We start from the raw sequence: 13,007 nt of genomic DNA, 5'->3' as shown, positions 1-13,007 counted from the left end.
AGTATTTTTGCACTGTGTGGAGGTCACAAATGCCATCCTCCAATGTCTTATAGATGGGCATCTTATAGCAGTTGAGGTCTTTTAGCGTGCCAGGTGTAAATAGATGTCAGCCATTCGTTATCACTTGGTGGTTGTTTTTTCCTTTTTATAAGTAAAAAAATTGCTAATATGGTTTATCACTAATAATATAATAAAATAATAAATTAGCTAATATTGTTTACTAATAATTCTATACCTTATTATGTAATAATATTTTCACAGTAATTCTAATGCCTACATAATCTGTTAATAAATCTTACTAATTGCTTTTATTTCCTGGCTCTCTTATTTTCCTGAGGTAATTTCCTGCTTGTTTTTTTTTTTTTTGCAAGCTAATGTTTGGATTTTCTTAGGACTCATTGTCTGTAGAAAGAGCCATTCTGGAATTTTTATATAACCTTTCTTGCTAGTATTTTTAATCCATTTTCCGCCTATCTTTCTACTTTTTTTTGTTTTCTTAAAATAAGCTTGAGTTTTCTGGTTTGGAATTTCCTTTTTGGGGCATGATTCTCTGACGCCACCCTGTATGATTGGGATTGCCCGCCTGTGACTCAGAAAAGCCTTAAAAAAATATTTGCTGCTTTTCTCTCTGGCTTGAAACATTTGGCTTTTCTTGCAATTTTTTTTTTTCTCTCTCCAAGGACAGAGAATTCTTACACAATGAAGACAGACATTTGAAAATCATGAGCTTTATGTACCTTTTTAAAATACCACTTTGCATAATGATAATAACTAACATTCGCATACTGCCTTCCACGTGCCATACAATGCTTAGAGGGCTCTAAGTATGGTAGCTCCTTTCATTTCCCCAGCAATCCTCTGAGTTAGGTATCACCACCACCACCAGCATCACTGTCGTCCTCATTCTTATAAAATGAGGAAACCGAGGCATACGATGTGTCCTTGTCCACTGAGAGCTGGAGGGTAGCCTCTGCTGTCTGACTCCAGAAACCAACCACGTAGCCATTTCTATCAGGCGCACCTCATCCCCTTTGATCTCCGGCAGCTTGGGATCACGGTCCTTTCCTGAGAGCCACTTCCTCTTTGGTAGGTCTCTTTTCAGCATCACAGCTTCGGAGATGGTGCAGAGTTTTCCAGGTCTGTTATTGAGGCTGGGCTGAGAACACTAGGAAGAAGGGAAATTGTGAAGCTGTTTTAAAAGAAATATGAGCTTGTTTCCTATTCTATTAATTGAAAATGGATGGGAAGATTCAATCTAGACACTTTATGAGACTTTGTAGTATAGCAATTGTGATATATAAGAGTCTACAGATTAAAAATCTGAACAACTAATTTTATTTTTAAAAAATCAAGCATATGAATCAGTGTGGTTGTATATAGTGTGGAGATCCTGATGGGCGTAATTCAATGTGCTTGAAGAGAAAGTACTTCTCTTGAGAGTTTTGAGTTACTATTTATTATGGTGATAATTTACAGTAGAGGTGAGTTTCTGTAAAAGATTCTCAGTGTTGGTTTGAAAGCCCTAGAAATCAGGGTATTGTCTGATAAGGGTCACGGGTGGAGCTTGTTTAGAAGGCCGTTCTTTTACTTGAGCTTGCCTGATCTCTGCTTAGACTTCTAACCCACTCATGAGACCCTTCCTACAGCCTTTTGAATCACAGCAAGTCTATGGTCAGCAAACAGTTATTATCTATAATATTCTAGAAAGGTATTATATAAAGCCTATTAACTAAAGATAAAATGCTGGCCAGTGTAATATAGAAATGAATATGTTTACTTACATATATATTTGTATCTATGTGCGTGTGTGTAAATGCACTCACCCAAACACACACGCAAATATAGACCACAAGAATCCTTTGCAAAATGCTAATACTGTTAATAGAATTATTTATAATCTTCCCTGTTGGATACCCAGAGATAATAAAAGAAGCATATTGCCCTCTTCCTAATTTTTGTTCGCTGGGAAGCTTTTTTAAGCTATCATTTACTGAATTCTTGTATGTTACACACTTTATTAAGTGCTCTACAAGCAGCCCTGAGATGAAATAGATTTCACTATCCAGTTTTTCGGCAGAGAAGACAGAGGCTCAGGGAGATTAGGGACCTGCCCAGTACAACACAGCTCACCTGAATGAGAGTGTGAGCCCAGGTGTGTCCCACGGAGGCCCTGGCTCCCCTCTGTGAAGCCACCTGCCTCCTGCCTATTGACTCATGTTTGCAAGGACATTGCCTGTGGCCCAGCTGCTTATCCCAGCGATCTCTTACAGTTCTGCTTGTATTCAGCTTTCTAAAGCTTTCTCACTTCTGTCTTCCCTTGTATTTAGCTCTTGGGCCTATCACCCTTATACGATCTTGTGTTTTCCAGCTTTGGAGACATGCTGTCCTTCACTCTGACGGCCTTTGTGGAGCTGATGGACCACGGAATAGTGTCCTGGGATACGTTTTCGGTGGCATTCATTAAGAAGGTAATTCAGATTGTGCTTCCCAAGGTCAAATCACTTCCTTCTTTTACAGATATTTTTCTCTGATTTGAGCATATTTTAGAATGGTTTGTTTTAGTTCTTTGTGTTAAAGTGTGAGTGTGGTTTTTGATAGTATTATGTATGTGGGGGTCAGGGCACCTAAATTCTGTATGAAAAATGATGTTTTCTCCCCACTGGGATCATAAGGGATTGTATAATACATGAGAACCCATAGTCAAGGAAAATCAAGGTGACATGTTAAAATCAGAGAAGCGTCTGCTGAGCCGCTCTTCTGGACTCTGCTGTTCTCAAGATCTAAGTAGAGTTCCTTCTGTCCTTCCCAATCCTTCTCCCCTTAACCAGGTGTTCAGGAAAAGGGAAAGAGGCAAAATATACTGATTATTATATGACTGGGTCTGAAGTAGGAATGTAAGAGAAGAAGGTGTGCTTGGATCCATGCCTCTTAGGCCGAGTAAGCCTGCTTACTGGTAATCTTGGTGCAATAAATGTCTCTGAGATCAACTAATTCGCTTGGTTCCTACTTTCCTTAAGAGGAAACTAACGAAGGTACAGGCAAAGGTGGACCTGGTTTGGGGAGAGAGGGCAGAAGAGGCCCCTACCATTCCCAGCAGTTGAATAGTAATAAAGACGTGTCTGCAAATTTACAATTCTCTTTCCAGTGTTCTAACAAAAAGTGAATAGCCCTGACTTTATAACTATTAAATGTAGTATTAAATCAAGAACCATTATTATTTATTAATTTGTTAACTTATTTTTCCTCTCTTTGTATTTGTGAAATGGCTTATAAATGTATTGGCATCTTTCTTCCTGCTGTTTTTGGAAATGAAGAGTTGTTTGGAATTCATACATTTATCTTATCTAGATTCCTGGGAAGGGTTGTCTAAAATAAAGAATTTCAGAGAGTCTGTGCAAAAGCTGGAAAATCAAAGCAAAATCCAGTATGAGTCACTTGAGTTTTTAAAGACTTTTATTTTGAAATCATGGTAGAGTTATAGAAAATTTGCAAAAAAATAGTACAGAATGTTCCATATAAGCTTCAACCAGTTTCCCTAAACATTTTGCATAATAATAGTATCATTATCAAAACTAGGAAATTAACAGTGGTGTAATACTGTTACCATTATTTGATTTCAGCAGTTTTTCTACCAATTTCCTTTCTCTGGTTAAGGACCAGATCCAGGATCCAAGACTGCATTTAGTTGGCGTGTCTCCCAATGTGACATTTCCTCAGTTTTTCCCTGTCTTTCATGACTTTGACAATTTTGAAGAGTACTGGTCAGTTATTTTGTAGAATGTCCCTCAGTCTGGGTTTTTTGATATTTCCCTCATGGTTAAATTAAGGTTATGCATTTTCGGCAAGAATATTAGAGAAGTAATGTTTTGCCCTTTTCAGAGCATCACATTGGGGTATGAGATGTTAATATGCTTATTAATGGTGATGTTGACCTTGATTATGTGGATAAGGTGGTATCTTGTGGGTCTCCCCACTGTGAAGTTATCTCTTTTCTTTTTGAAGTTAGTCAGTACCTGGAGGGAGACACTGCCTTGAATTGAAGAGCATAGAAGAGCTCCTAGTCTGTTCATTGAGGGTGTTGGGAGCAGAAGCCCCACAGATTGAACGCCTTCATGATGTTGCCTATTTTTTCCAGAGGAGGGCCGATTGGGAACCCAGGGCCTTCTTGACGCACCTCTGAATCCCTTTTTCCTACGAGGGAAGCAAGTAATGGGAACCACATAGAAAACATACAAAGAAGGATGAAGCCTCTTTTTGCCTATATTTGTCAGTGGTATGAATTGCTCAAAAAAGGAGAAATGACTGTAGAAGAGAAAGCCAAGGAAATCCTGATGTGTTAGGAAGTACTTTCCTTTGGTGGTGACAGGAAATGCAAGCATTAGATTATGAATGCAGAGAAAAAATTGCTGTATTTTTTCTTTCCAAGATAAAAGTTCTAGAGAAATGGAATATTATTCAGCCGTAAAAAGAATGAAATATTGCCATTTGTAGCAACATGGATGGACCTAGAGATTATCATACTAAGTGAAGTAAATCAGACAAAGACAAATATTATATGATATCACTTATATGTGGGATCTAAAAAATAGTGCAAATGAACTTATTTACAAAACAGACTAACAGACATGGAAAACAAACTTATGGTTACCAAAGGGTAAAGGGGAGAGGGATAAATTAGGAGTATGGAATTAACAGATACACACTACTGTATATAAAATAGATAAACAACAAGGACCTACAGTAGAGCACAGGGAACTATATTCAATATCTTGTAATAACCTATAATGGAAGAGAAGCTGAAAAAGAATATATATATGTGTGTGTGTGTATATATATATATATACACACACACACACACACACACACGTATATATGTACACACACATATATAAAACTGAATCACTTTGCTGTACTGACACTAACAGAATATTGTAAATCAACTGGACTTCAATTTAAAATAAAAGTTCTAGGGGAAGTAAGTTCAAATCTAAAAATACTGGGTTTTGCAGATTTTTCATACTTAACAGAATTTTTCAATTCATTCTGAATTTATGGCAGGCCTTTCTTTCCTACATCCAAATTGCTTTGCTTTTCTGATATTAGAGCCTCTTTTGCTATAAAAACAGTGCTGTTCTGAATGTGAATTCCTTGAAGTTATGTTATGCTTTCACCCACATTATCTCTTTTGATCCCCACAGCAATCCTTTGCGGAACAGAGCAGTTAGTCTTGCTACTCCTGGTCAGGAGATGAGGACACAGTGGCTTGGGGAGATTGAGTGAGGTTATAGAGAGCGGGGTGTCATTGGTCCCTCGGGTCCGGGCTCCCTCCCCCATCATCATGCACCTGTGTTTTAAGCGATGGAAAGAACAGCTCCTGAAGAATAGTCTTGTTGAAGCAGCGTTACCTGTTGTTCAGCCCTCCCTGACCTCACTGGTGCAGAGTTAACTGATTTCTTCTGCTCTCCATTCTCCTTGGATCTTGTATATGCCACTATCCCAGCACTTACCACATTTCTGAGGACTTCTTGTTCTTTTGACTGGCTCTCCCAAGAGACCATGAGTCCTTGGAGGGTGGAACCGTGGCTTTCTTCCTGTCTCTATCCTTAGAACCTGGCATCGAGTAAGACCTTAATACGTTTCTGTGAAATGAATGAGTGAAATTTGCTCTGGAAGCATTTTTTTAAACCCTAAAACTTGAAGAAAAAAAAAGAATACTGTGCCACTGTATTTAAATATATTTCAATTAAAACTTCAGTTATGAATATAAAGGAATTACAAAGCTGTCTTTCTTTAAATGATGTGAGATGTGGTTAAGAGAGAATGACAATAATCTAGTTTCCTAACTGCTTATGAAAACAGTTTTCATTCACTGAAATTAAATAAAAATCATATTAGATCTAAGGAAGCAAAGACTAGCAGTCTTGGCAGTTTAAGTTAAAAATTAAATATTTTTCAAAAGGCAGCACCTTTAATGTATGCTATCCTCATTCCTAGTCATTCTGTTTCCTTTGCATTGCTACTTAAATCTCAACTCCTTATGTGAATTAAAAAAAAATGGTCATCATAAAATGACTTTATAATTGATAGTTTTTGTAAGGTTAACTTTTTTATTCATTAGCTGGATCAAATTCAGCACTTTGACAACCCAGGAATTGTGTACAGGCGACTGTCTTTTAAATGGAGCTTTATCTAGACAAAAATCAACTAGGAAATGCACTGACAAAAGATGCTTATCTCTGTGGTCCAGACTTGGCTTCCTATTAATGCCAAATTCATACGACTTTGGAGCAATATTTTTCCCCTGCCAGCCTTGGTCTCCTTCTCTACTATCTATTTTGCTATGTGTGAATCTAGTTTCTAGTTTACAAACTTTTTCTGTAATAAATAATATCATTTCATAAACACTTTGAAACTTGGAATCCCTTGATGCCAGTATATAACGTTGTTGCTTTTTAAAGACTTGGCATCTTAGGGAGAGGGTCAGAAGGCATGGAGAGGAAAGAAATGGAAAAAAAAAAAAACAAAACCTAGAACTTTCTGTGCTACCAGTTGGTTTTCCCCTAGCCAAGTATAATATCAGTGATTTTTCTTGGAAGGAAAGTTTTATACAAATGCTCTTGAAACCTTAGCTCTGCAGGAGGGCCTGGTTCACCCTGCAGTACTTTCAGTGCCTGAATAAACATCCAGCCAGTTTCAGCTTAGAGACCCAATAATTTTTGCCTCTCAAAAACTTGAGAGATTTATGGGCCTCTGCCCAGATAATTTAAAATATGGGAGTGGAGCTCCATGCTCTCCATTGATCTTTTCAGTTTTGATAACTTAGGATAATTTTAAGATCTCAATCTAAGTGATTCAAAGAAGTGTTTATGTAATTTTAATAATTTGTATCATTGATTCATGTGATGACCCTTAGCTTCTAAAATGTCACCCAAATAGTCCTATGTTCTATTTCAGTAGCACTTTTAAATGAGTGGAAGCACGTGGAGGTAATATATATAATTACTTTCAGTTCCTCCTACCTCTTTTTCCCTTTGATACAGACCTACTTTCAAGAAGCTGTCCTTCGATTGATTTAAGCCGGCTCACCTGTGTTGACCAAAAGTACAGAAATGGAGCTGGGAAAAATTTAAAGGCAAAGGAAGTCATTAGTGACTTTTGGGAAGACAAGGGGATTTAAAATTTAACCAGACAATCTTTAACCTTCTGTAGCTATACTACGATCTGTAGTTTTTAAACTAGACATAGAAAATAACATTTATACAGTCACAGATTCGTCCATGCACCAATAAGGAGCCTGTCTACAGTCATCATGTTTGCTCAATCGGCCCTGATGCCTTGGTTATCAGTACTCATTAGTTGACAATACTGGGTCATTTAGATGTCTAGTTAAAACTATTGACAAAATAAGGGAAAAGATAGAAGTTAGTTTCAAAAAACGACTAGTATCTCCTACAGAATTGTGCATAGGACTCTAATGAGTTGTGTGCCTGCTCTCTGCCAGCTTAGTGTGTTACACAAAATGTTGTACCCTGCTTCAGGCTTGCTGAAGAGATGGGATCTATGTGTCAAGGAAGAGCTGAAGTGATGGAAAAGATTAACTTTAAACAATACCTTGAGGAAGGTAATGGATTAGTTTCATGAGAGAGAAATATATAAAAATGGCAAATGGAAATGGAATATATATGTGGGGCACAATGTCTGAATGAAAGCAAAGGCCATAGCCTGTTTTACCATCATTGTCTAAGCCTGTTGGGAGCAGGTGAGAGTTAATAATTTGCAGAGAACTTTAAAACCCATTATAAGAAAGTGTGCTTCATACCAGGAAAACATTGAGAGTTTTGATTGAGTATTTCAAGAAAGGAAATACTGTCACAGGATATTTATGGAAGTAAAGGGTAAATTTGTATTAGAGGGAAATCTTGAATATAGAGGAAACTGAAGGAGATGCTGTCTTAGTAACGCAGGAATGAGTTGGACCATGGGCCAGTGTTGTGTATATACAACTGAACATGTATCATAGGGGAGACATTGCAAATGTGCCCACGGAAATAGAAAGTAGGGAACTAAGACTATTAATCACTAATGATTATGGCAAACTTCGAGAAAGGTGATACTTGAGAAGGCAGGAATAAGAAGTCAATGAGATTGATTTTTAGCCCATTTAATTTTAGGCTTTGTTGGAATGTCTAAGTGGAGGTATACTTTTGGATGCCAAGAATAAGCACGTAACATACTTCATAGTAAATGACTTTTTGTGTGTGTGTGGTATGCGGGCCTCTCACCGCTGTGGCCTCTCCCGCTGCGGAGCACAGGCTCCGGACGCGCAGGCCCATCGGCCATGGCCCACGGGCCCAGCCGCTCTGCGGCACGCGGGATCCTCCCGGACCGGGGCACAAACCCGCGTCCCCTGCATCGGCAGGTGGACTCTCAACCACTGCGCCACCAGGGAAGCCCGTAAATGACTTTTTAATCTGTCTGTGCTAGATTATAAAGTCCTTGAATTTAAAAATCATGTGTGTTTGCTCATCTCTTGATTTCCAGATCCTAGGTCAGTGCAAGCCTGTTTCATAGCATATGGTCAATACATATTACTTGAATGAATGCAAAGAAGGGATGAAGGCTAGAGGGTGGGAGAGGGAGGTTGACCATCAGCTTTCAGCTGGAGGATTCTCCATGGAGTCTTAAAGGTACATCCAAATTTACTAAATGGAGACAAGAAAAGGAGCATGGAAGGAGAATAGAATTAGTGCAGAGAAATAAGAGTTATTGTCAATGCACTTCTTTGTGAGTTCTTCAGTTTTCTACTAAGTGCCAAGAATTATACTGGGACAATGAAAAATGGTTGGGGTGGTGCTGGTGGGGAAGTCAAAGAATTTATATTCTATTTAGAAGAGATCTAAGTTAGGTGTTAAACCATGAGCACGGTATGAGGGTCATTGGATTTGGGGGAGAGAAAGTTGGCCTTAGAGAAGGAAAGGTGGCATGATAGATATCATAGGGGAGCTGACCCATCTATGAGGATTAAGGCGAGGGCTTGGCAGGGACAGTAAACACATTAGAGAAGTTTACTAGCTGTGAAAGGAGCTAAAGCAGTCTTTTGAGAATCTTAAAGTTCTCATACTCTTCCTGTAGTCTGTATTATAAAATAATAGCTTTTTGGAATATAAATCATAATGTTACTTTACTTCTTCATGTCATTTATTTTTCACCCCCCTGAGATCCAGGTGTATCTGGAGGCACAAAGGGTGTTGATATCTGTACCCCTCACCCCTACTTTCACTGGGGAGTCATTGGGCTAAAAACAGTTGAGCTGGTAACTGTCAGTTGTCGTGGTCCTTTTGCATTTTATCTTGTACAGTGATGGAGAGAGGATGAGAAGGAGACAGTGAGACAGCAGAAAGGGAGAAATTAGTTTTGATGGGGGGGGAGAAGTAAGTGTCAATTTGTCATGGAACCAAATTATTTAGCTTTTAAGAAAGCAGTCATTATGATGATATAATAACAGCGTTTTAGTGTGAGTTGTCAACAGACAGTAAGAACTTTTAATGAGGCCTCTAAAATAAAACCTTCATGGTACCCATGTGTTTGGGTTACTGTGATCCATTATTCTAATGCTTATTTTACTTCCCTCTTACATTGTGATTTATTATGCTTGAGGCTTTAGTGATTAATTCCTTAGGGAATGTATTTTAGAGCTTAAACGACTATTTTAACTTTTAACGCTTCTAATTTAAATGTTTTCCTGTTTGCTAAATTTGAGAGAGATGAGAAGAATTTATTTTAACCATAAGAAATTGGAAGAATGGGGAAAAGAGTGTTTCATTGAGTGTTCCGTTGAATAAAAAGGAGAATAGCCAGTGAGTGAAAAGTTGCCAGTTGCATTGTGTTGACAAGTGTGATTTGTGTGAGTCCCTCAAGAATGTAACAGGAGCATAATAAGAACATAAAAGCCACAGATCGTGTGGGTGAAGGAGTAGCATGGAAGTGGAAGGGAATGGCTATTAGTATATGTTGAAATTACTGTCTCAAAGAAACACAAGAGTTCTTATGTGTTGAAATTGTCTGCCCCTGAAAGCTGAAGCTCAGAAGAATCATTCCAGAAACACCAGACAGAATAATTCTTTGAAGCTGTTTCCTTTTTAAGATTGCTTATTACTGAGCTAGAGAAATAGGATATAAATAGTGGTCTGTAATAAGCTGGTGGACAATCATTGTTGACTCCATGCATTTCTGACTATTCTTCTGAAATAGTACTATTCCAAGTACTTTTCGTCCTCGATGTCTGGTGTTTATTAAATGAGCTCCCGATTTACTTGATTTGCTCCCTTCTCTACTTCTTTGCTCTGCTTACCATGAGTTGTGTCCCGCTTGGGTTTTCAGATAGCAAGTTTTGTCAACAAGTCAGCCATAGACGTCTCCATCCTGCAGCGGTCCTTGGCCATTCTGGAGTCCATGGTGCTCAACGGCCATGACCTCTACCAGAAGGTGGCACAAGAGATCACTATTGGCCAACTCATTCCCCATCTTCAAGGGTAAGCAAGATTGACTCCACCACAGTGGGAAGGGAAAATGCTTCAGGTGGACAGCCACCATAACCCCCTGGGAAAGGTTTCATATTGGTTTGACTAATACACAGAAAAAGAATCTTGATTTGGTATATAATCAAACCACGTCCCATGCTTGTCCCCCATCACACTGACATAGCACAGTTACTTGCCCCTGGGTGCTCCCCTTGGCTGCTTTTGTCACTGGTCTGCCCCCAGTGCCTTGGTAGGCACTCACTTCTGATCAATGTTGGTAGATATCGGTAGAGTTTTACTTTTAATAAGACACAATAGGACAATTTGTTCTCTTAAGTTCTCAACAGAGTCTTTATCCTTAATCATATAAAATAGTGCTTTCTGTGATATAATGAGAATTTTCATACTTAATTAGGAATTTTTAAAGCCAGGCGTCTTTCTTAGGCTCCAGGTCATTACAATGAGCTTTGATTGCTGTATTCTATAATATACGAATTTTTTAAGAGGCTTGAGCTATGAGACAGCTGCCCTAGCAGACTTCGGTCTTTGGGGATCTCTCCTTCTCTCTATGCTTAGGTAACTAGTAAGGTTGCCTCTGATGATACAAGCCTGAGAAGGAATCCCTTGTACGATGCCACTTTATCAATTAAAGTATTTGGATTGCAGGTGGCAAGAAGCATCCTGGGCTAGGACAGGGAGTTTATTGAAAGGATACTGGCGCACTTTATAGAACCGAGGAATGACTTAAGTAGCTAAGCCTTGGGAAGGACAGAAACTATGGCCTCCTTGGAGTCCTCACAACAGGCCTTTTCTCTAGCGTACTGGCTGGCAGTCATGTGACTTGGCTCCCAGTAACTGCTGCCCCTGGTCTCTCAGGTCACATTGGCAAATTTTCAAGAAGAAACCTGATTGGCCTGTTTGGGTTGGGGGTGTAGGATGGGGATGCGAGGGAGTATTCAGTAGTTCTCAATCTACCGAAAATGTTGACTGTGTTTATAATATAAACTACCAAAGTGCATTAGAGGTTTCCTTCATATGGAGGGGGTATGGTGACTAGAATGTAAAATGTTAAGTAACACAGTTTATGGATTGTGGCCTCAGGGAAAATTAACATATGCTCTAAAATGATGATTTTGTGTGAAATCTCTCTGGAAATAATACCAGTTGCACATGTCCCTGAATGTGAATTGTATCAACTTAAAAGTCTGTGTCTTTTCTCTGAATCTCGAGGGCATCACCGTGCGTTTATAGAGTGCTTCGCCAAGTGGAGAGTTGCTCATTTGCCAAGTGCTGTACTAAAGATTTTATATGCAATACCTCATTTTATCCTAAAGGCAGCTCCTTGAAATAGGAGTGTTTTTACCCAGTGTTACAGATGAGGAAACTGTGTAGGGACACCCTGTGAACTTGTCCAAGGCCACACAGCCGGGCTGTGGGTCACTGGGCTTAGAATTTCATCCTGCCAAAGGCTGTGTTCTAAGCTCTGCCTCTTCCTAAATTATCTCTAAATATAGCCTATAGGCCTCTGGTCCTTAGCCTTGGGTCCTTCTTATTTACTACTTATTTACCATGCAGCTAACACTAGATCTTGGCTTTATTTGAAATTTCCGATTTCATTCCTGTGAAAAGCAAATTTGTAAACATAAAAACCTATTCTTTTGTTATTTAAAAGTTTCTATTTGGTAGATAGCTAGTGGGAAGCAGCTGCATAGCACAGGGAGATCAGCTCCGTGCTTTGTGACTACCTAGGGGTGGGAGGGAGACACAAGAGGGAGGGGATATGGGGATATATTGTACATAGAGCTGATTCATTTTGTTGTACAGCAGAAACTAGCACAACATTGTAAAGCAATTATACTCCAATAAAGATTTTAAATTAAAAGAAGTTTCTATTTGAGAAATAGATTTTTAGAATATGTAATATTATTGCCATGGTGACAAAACAGTTTCCTTTATCATAAGCCCAGGAATGTAGGGAATACCCAGGACTATTCCCAGGTATACTTCATGCATCAGACAGAAAATCACACACACACACACACATACACATATACATCCCCTGGTCCATGTTTTTGACTCTAATAGAGGAGAAGTGGAGAGAGCCAGCTGGCCACCTGTATGTCTGGGAGATCTCCACTGAGCCTGTTTTGCCTGGCTAGCAATAGTAATCGTCCCCTCACTGTGTTTCGAGCCTCGTGATGGTCGAAATATTTTTTCAGTGCTGAATGCGTTTTCTAGGTCCTGGCTTTCTCTCTTATTATTTTGGGGGGACATAATCATGAGCTTTATCATGGTCTAACTCAGGGGTAGCCTCTTCTGACTTTCTGTATTACCGTGTGTCTTTACAGGACAGATCAAGAAATCCAAACCTATACCATTGCAGTGATTAATGCACTTTTTCTGAAGGCTCCTGATGAGAAGAGGCAGGTAAGTTGCACTTCTTTTGTCTTGAAGACTGTGCCCAGTTGTGCTGGCAACTTTTGGTGC

The 13,007-nt window shown here is 39.1% G+C and overlaps 1 protein-coding gene across 1 annotated transcript in view; it reads left to right on the top strand.

The window, feature by feature from the left end:
- Nucleotides 1–13,007, top strand: part of ELMO1 (engulfment and cell motility 1) — a 537,648-nt gene that overhangs the window by 186,484 nt on the left and 338,157 nt on the right. The window contains exons 8-10 of the mRNA XM_024768877.1: nt 2,369–2,468; nt 10,381–10,532; nt 12,869–12,947. Coding sequence (XP_024624645.1) covers nt 2,369–2,468; nt 10,381–10,532; nt 12,869–12,947 — 331 coding nt within the window. The remainder of the gene's footprint in view (nt 1–2,368; nt 2,469–10,380; nt 10,533–12,868; nt 12,948–13,007) is intronic.

Source organism: Neophocaena asiaeorientalis, unplaced genomic scaffold (assembly GCF_003031525.2).
Source record: "Neophocaena asiaeorientalis asiaeorientalis breed wild unplaced genomic scaffold, Neophocaena_asiaeorientalis_V1.1 scaffold314, whole genome shotgun sequence".
NCBI lineage: Eukaryota > Metazoa > Chordata > Mammalia > Artiodactyla > Phocoenidae > Neophocaena > Neophocaena asiaeorientalis.
The sequence above is the reverse complement of the archived record's forward strand: the minus strand, read 5'-3'. Positions and strand labels throughout refer to the sequence as shown.